The sequence below is a fragment of the Ochotona princeps genome, chromosome 5 (genome assembly GCF_030435755.1).
Source record: "Ochotona princeps isolate mOchPri1 chromosome 5, mOchPri1.hap1, whole genome shotgun sequence".
Classification (NCBI taxonomy): Eukaryota; Metazoa; Chordata; class Mammalia; order Lagomorpha; family Ochotonidae; genus Ochotona; species Ochotona princeps.
Genome location: NC_080836.1, coordinates 51,131,063 through 51,138,259, shown reverse-complemented (window position 1 = coordinate 51,138,259; position 7,197 = coordinate 51,131,063). Strand labels below are relative to the sequence as shown.

Here is a 7,197-nt window from a genome sequence, read left to right as displayed (position 1 = left end):
GTTGTATCAATGGGGAGAAAAGGATTGTTTCAGTTGCTGGGTGGGGAGAGGAGGTGTGAACAAAGATGTCTGCCCTTGTGGAATAGGCTTTGGAGGATGAAACATGCAGAACATTAGCAAAGAAAGAATACACATTCAGACAATGATGAAGAGCTCTAAGGAAAAATGAATGTGGGTCATAGGAGGACTGATCCACAGACAGAGCATTTGTGCACAGTCCTGAACCAAGGGAGAGAACAGGCTGGGTTAAGGTCTGGTGAAGAACACCTTCCCAAGCAGAGGGCACAGTGAGAGCAAATGTCCTGAGGCAGGAATCCACTTGCTCTATTAGAGGGAAGCTATAAGAAAGACAGTATGGTGAAACAGAACAAAGCAGAGCAGGGTCAGAGTGCAGGCTGGAGATCTAGACGGGGCAGGACATTGTGGACCCTAGAATGAAATTTTCTTTCCAGTACAAAGAAGGTTATGGAAGGATTTGATACAAGAGAATGACATTATCAAGTGCAGATTTGATGGAGATCTCTGGCTGCTGTGTGGGAAATGGAGGGCAAGGTGGCAAGAGTGGGAACAGTGAGAACAAGGATGGGGTGTCTGCTTTAACTCAGTAAAAGGTGATGCGACCCTCAATAAAGACTTCAGCCATGGAGGAAAGGAAAAATGTTTAGATTTGGATATATTTAAGGTGCCACAGATCAGGATGTACTTGTACAGATGTGGGAAGTGAGGGGAAATCTGGAATCGAAGACAATTTCTAGGATTTTGGTCTGAGCAAGTACTAAATGATGGGGCCATTCACAGAGCTGGGAAAATTGGGGAAAGAACAGGTATGGGAGTAAAAGCAAGTGTTGGGTTTTAGATATGCCAGTTATAAGAAGACTCAAGAGGAGGTATTGGAAAGCAGGTGGACCTTGAAGGTTGGAGTAGAGAGTTTAGGGCTGGTGACGTGTTTTGAAGTGAGCTGCCTAATTTGCTTTAGTTAAAGCCCTCTAGTGTGGGGCTCAGTTCTGGTCTCATGCTGGAATCACGTAAGGGCACTTTCAAACCCCTAGAGAGGGAGGTACAAACGGGGACTGGATTCGGCATTTCTTTTTAAAAGCTTCTCAAGCGATTCTAATGAGCTGTTGTGGCTGAGAACCAGGGCGCAAGGAGTGAGGTGGCTGATTGTAGGAAGAGAAGGGAGGGAAACGAAGCAGCAATTCTAGGCAGGATCCTGTATTTAGTGACTCAGAAGAGGAGATGGATCCGCTGATAGGACCAATCATAAGCAGTCAACAAGGTAGGAAGAGAACTAGGACAGTGTCCCAGAAGTCAGACAAAGGCAAGTTCAAGGTGAGGGGAAATCACCTGAATAAAATACTGCTAGGATGACTGTTTGACAATAACAGTTAACTACTAGTGGGTACAACTAAGTGTGTGGTTTTATAGAAATTTTCAAAAGTGAATTTATTTTTTTTAATTATTATTTATGTTTATTAGATGTCAGATTTACAGAGAGGAGGAGAGACAGAAAGATATTCCAAATGCTGGTTCACTCCCCACATGGCTACAATGGCCAGAGCTGAGCCAAAACCAGGAAGCCAAGAGCTTCTTCCAGGTCTCCCACACAGGTGCAGGGTCCCAAGACTTTGGGCCGTCCCCTACTGTTTTCCCAGGCCACAAACAGGGAGTCGGATGGGAAGTGAAGCAGCCGGGACATGAACCTGAGCCCATATGGCATCATGGCAGATGCAAGGCGAGGACTTTAGCTACTAAGCTACTGAGCCGGGCCCAAACTTAATTCATTTTTAAAATTTATTTGAAACAGAGAGATGGATACAAACACAGAGATTTTTCCATCCACTGATTTACTTCCCAAGAGCTGGGTCAAGCCCAAGCTAGGAGCCCAGAATGCAATCTGGGTTCCCTGCGTGGGTAACAGGGTAACTTGGGTCATCACCTGCTGCCTTCATGGGTGTGCATTAGCAGGAAGGTGGAATTGAGCTTGGGCCTTTCGATATGGGATGTGAGTATCACATGCTGCAGTTCTACCACTAGCTGAATGAGTTCCCTGGCCTTTTAAATACAAAGGTGCTTTGAAAGGTACATAGACAATGGAATTAAAAGAGAAGTTTATTTTGGTACAAAAAAAACTTTGAGACCCATGCATACAGAGAGTATTCAGCAAGTTCCTGGAAAACATGCACTATGAAAAAAACTGCATGAAATTAAAATTTTCTGTATCCATATAAGTGCCTTTTAGTTTTTTTGCCCATAAACTTTTTCAAGTACTCTTGTAGCTGAATAGTTAATCGTAAGTGCTCCTCTTGCCTTTCCTCATTTTACATATACTCATTAAGCTGCACTGGGACATGTAACTTTTTTGTATAAAAAATATTTTAAAACGCTAAAGGGAAGACATACTTACATACCTCTTTTTTTAAGATGGTAAGCCTAAAGAATACGTCTCAGGAAGTTTGAAAAAAGAGTAACATAGTGCCTATCATTTAACTGCATTCACACAATCATTGTTATTGTGTCATTCATTTGTTCTCATTTGGGGCATTCCTACTCTGAAGTGGGTTCCTTTTGGGGGAAACAAAAACGAAGGTAAGAGCCTCTGCCCTCAAGGAATACAGGGCCTAGGAGAGGATGCAAACACGGAAGCAAGTGCTTATGGAAGAAGAGTGACGAGTGATACAGCAAAGGTCACACGCAGCGTGCTGTGGGCGCAGACAAGACAGAATTTAACATTGCAGGTTAAATGGCGATTACAAAGACACCTTGGAAAATTGGAGCGTCGGCCACGCTTTAAAACTGGCAAAGTGGGAAACTAGATGAACCCCGTGGTTACAACTGTAAAAGTATGGTCCCCGGGCCTGGCACAATAGCACAACGGCTAAAGTCCTCACCTTGAACATGCCAGGAACCTATATGGGCGCCGGTTCTAATCCCGGCAGCCCCGTTTCCCATCCAGCTCCCTGTCTGTGGCCTGGGAAAGCAGTAGAGGACAGCCCAAAGCCTTGGTACCCTACACCCGTGTAGGAGACCCAGAAGAGGCTCTGTGCTCCTGGCTTTGGATCAACTCAGCTCCAGCCGTTGCGGCCACCTGTGAATCATTGGGCAGAAGATATTTCTCTCTGTCTCTAATCCTCTCTGTATATACAACTTTGCAATAAAAATAAATAAATCTTTTTTTTTTAAAGTGGTCCCCAAAGGTTTCCCAGTTGACAGGTGGCTCAAGTTACGTGAGATAATGAATGGGTCACAAAGAGGTAGGGGAAGGAAGAGAATTCCAAGCTAGAAGAAAACGAGGACCTAAAACGGTGTATAGAAGCTATTAGGACCATTGTGATAACTTCAATGTGGCAGGAGCCTGGGGTTCCTGTAATCAGATATGAACCTGGAAAGACAAGCCAGTGAGAGTGACAAGATAAAGAAGATTTCCACAGTGTTCCAGAGTTTGAATTTTATTCAGTCGTTTACAAGAAGTCGTGGAAGAATTTTGAAGTGGAAAAGCATGCTCATGTTTGATGTTCCTGATAAAACCATGATAACTGAAATGTAAGGGGCTGGAATGGAAGGCAGAAAGCATAATCAAGTCACTGTGGATTAAAGTCACTACTTGTGTTGCTGGAATCCTGTATTGTAGCACCAGTTTGAGTCCCAGATATTCCACTTCCAATCTATCTTTGCTGCTAAAGCACCTGAGAAGGCAGTGGATCATGATCCAAATATTTGGGTTCCTGCCACCCACATGGAATTTCCAGGCTCTTGGTTTTGGCCTGACCTAGTCCTGAATGTTGCAGCCATTTGGACAGTAAACCAGAGGATGGAAGATATTCTCTTTCTCTCTCTCCTTCTCTCTCTCCTTCTCTCCTGGTGCTCTGCCTTTCAAGTAAATATATAATTTTTAAAAAATCTAGAGGTAAAGTAAAAGCTTGAACAAAGGCAATGACAGAATGATTGCTAGAAGAATGGATGGATGCATGCATGCAGGGAAGAAGATAAATCCAATGGGCTCTGTAGGAGGCAGTGTGGACTTAGAGACTGGTAAGGGAGATAGATAACTGGGTCCTTATCCTGATTCTTCATATATTTATATATATGGGTTTTAAAGACAGATTTACAGAGTGAAGGAGAAACAGGAACAGCAGAGACAAAGATCTTACATCTGCTGGTTCATTCCTCCAACGACCACAGCGGCCAGAGCTGTACTGATCCAAGTTTGACAGCCAAGAGCCTCTTCCAGTCTCCCATGTGGGTACAGGAGCCCAAGCATTTGGGCCATCCTCTGCTGTTTTCCCAGGTGATAAGCAGAGAGCTGCATCTGAAATGGAGCAGCTGGGAAACAAACTGGTGCCCATATGGAATACTGGTGCTTGCAGGTAGAGGATTAGCCAGTTGAACCATAGCACTGGTCCCTTATCCTGCTTCTTAATACCTAGACCTGTTTCTATCTAAGATAAAGAACACAAGAGAAAGAAATTGGAATGATGGTGAAGTACCCAAGGAGAGATGCACACTGACCAATTTGAATTTCTTGGAGTTGAAGAGAGACATGGGCAGAGGGCACAAAATTTTTTTTAAATATTTACTTATTTTTATTACAAAGTCAGATATACAGAGAGGAGGAGAGACAGAGAGGAAGATATTCTGTCCGATGGTTCACTCCCCAAGAGGAGCTGCCAGGATTAGAACCGGCACCAATATGGAATCCCGGCATTCAAGGCGAGGACCTTAGCCACTAGGCCACTCTGCCGGGCCCAGAGGGCACAAATTTAAGAGTCAACATTGTAGGTATGATTCTTGAAGTCCTATGAGTTAGTGGGATTGGGCAGGAAAGTTATGTATGTCACATCCATGTCTCACTTTCCAATCATTTTTTCCTTACATATTTACTTACAATAATTGTAAATATATATGTATATACACAACATTTTTTCCTTTTTCACCTTATACTATATTATGAGCCTTTATCATGTTTCAAAAGTATTCATAATTCTGGCTGAATAAGCCTATGCTAAGAGGGTACTTTAGTTTTGTGAAAAATATTTTTATACGATTACGATTGGCTCACGCTTCGTGTTCCCGGAAGTGGCGTGAAGGCCGCTGCGGGGAGCGCGCCGTGCGACTCAGGGACGCCGGCCTACCGGTTGGCCGACATGCCGCGGTACGCGCAGCTCGTCATGGGCCCCGCGGGCAGCGGGAAGAGCACTTACTGTGCCACCATGGTCCAGCACTGCGAAGCCCTGCACCGGTCCGTGCAGGTCGTCAACCTAGACCCAGCGGCAGAACACTTCAGCTACCCCGTGATGGCCGACATTCGGGAACTGATTGAGGTGGACGACGTGATGGAGGACGACTGTCTGCGGTTCGGGCCCAATGGCGGCCTGGTGTTTTGCATGGAGTACTTTGCCAATAATTTTGACTGGCTCGAGAACTGCCTTGGCCACGTTGAGGATGACTACATCCTTTTTGACTGTCCAGGTCAGATTGAATTGTACACTCACCTGCCGGTGATGAAGCAGCTGGTCCAGCAGCTGGAGCAGTGGGAGTTCCGCGTCTGTGGAGTTTTCCTTGTTGATTCGCAGTTCATGGTGGAGTCATTCAAGTTTATTTCCGGCATCTTGGCAGCCCTGAGTGCCATGATCTCTCTAGAAATTCCACAGATTAACATCATGACAAAAATGGATCTGCTGAGTAAGAAAGCTAAAAAGGAAATTGAGAAGTTTCTAGATCCAGACATGTATTCTTTGTTAGAAGATTCTACAAGTGGCTTAAGAAGCAAAAAATTCAAAAAACTGACTAATGCTATATGTGGACTGATAGACGACTACAGCATGGTGCGGTTCCTACCGTACGATCAGTCAGACGAAGAGAGCATGAACATCATGTTGCAGCATATCGATTTTGCCATTCAGTACGGTGAGGACCTGGAGTTTAAAGAACCCAAGGAACATGAGGAGGAGTCAGCCTCTTTGTTTGATGAATATTTTCAAGAACGGCAGTGATTGACGAGTTTGCTAAAACGTAACTGGATCGTGTGAAGGACATGTGGTCACATTGGTGGCATGATCCTCTGCTTGAAGGACACGGTCGGAGAAAGCGTTTTATTTTCATGGAAAATGATGACACAGCAGCACACCTGAATCAGGTTCCAGACCTGCTCGTGGAAAGTGGGATCTCTTAGTATTATTTTTTAGTAGCAATTGATTTTAAAAATCAAATGTTTTTCAAAATCAAGTTAGATTTTTAAAGTAAAAATGGGGCTAGTATTGTATTGTAGGTTAAACTACTGCCTGTGCTGCTGGCATCTTGTAGGGACACTGGTTCAAATCCTGGCTTCTCTACTTCTGATTCAGCTCCTTGCTCCCCCGGGGAGGCCTGGCTGCAGGTCCTGGCTCCTGGCTCTGACCTGAGCTAGCCCGGCTGTTGTCACTGTTTCTGAAGTGACTCTCCCTTCCTTCCCCGCCCCCTTTTGTCTCTGTAACTCTTTGAAATAAGCAAATCTTTAATAAATTAATACGTGAAAAAAAAAAAAGAAAAATATTTTTATACAAAGTTTTTTTTTCTCATGTTTTGGACTTTTTTTCGTTAGGAGAGAGTCTCAGAAATTTTAAATCACATGTATTGTATAGTTAATACATACTATATATGTATATCCAAATTACTTTCCAAAATAATTCTATCCATTTACTCATAATGTATGAGAATACCACTTTAATTTGACAGATGCTGTAATGTTGCATTTTGTGTGTATGTGAATTTCTATTACATGTGATACATATTTATTGAAATATAACATAGATAAAATCCATCAAAGTATGCAAATCTAAGTGTACATCTTGAATTTTCATAAAACAAACCGTTTAACCCAAACAAAAAAAATGGGGAAAGTATTTAGATTACAGTTGAGATATTCATGTCCCACCTCAGTGTTCCTGGCTTTGGTTCCTGGCTGTGCTTCCTGAATCCAGCTTCCTGCTAAGGTACATCCCAGGAGGCTGAGGACGATTCCAGTAACTAGTTTTCTGCACCTACGTGGAAAACCTGGAGTGTGTTCCTGGGTCCTAGCTCCTGGTTCCAGCCTGGCTTTGCCTAGCCTGCTTTACTGTGGACTTTTGGGGAATGAACCAGCAAATGGGAGCTCTCAGTCATTCTTTCTTTTCTCTGTCTCTATGTCTCTTGAATAAATAACAGTAACTTCAACTAAGCAAA

At 43.6% G+C, this 7,197-nt stretch overlaps 1 protein-coding gene across 1 annotated transcript; it reads left to right on the top strand.

Moving 5' to 3' along the window:
* The first annotated feature begins 5,054 nt into the window (after positions 1-5,054).
* LOC131480306 (GPN-loop GTPase 3-like) lies at positions 5,055-6,526 on the top strand. Its single transcript, XM_058664219.1, has one exon. The coding sequence runs from the start codon at positions 5,142-5,144 to the stop codon at positions 5,988-5,990; it is 849 nt and encodes a 282-aa protein (XP_058520202.1). The 5' UTR covers positions 5,055-5,141; the 3' UTR covers positions 5,991-6,526.
* The last annotated feature ends 671 nt before the right edge of the window (positions 6,527-7,197 follow it).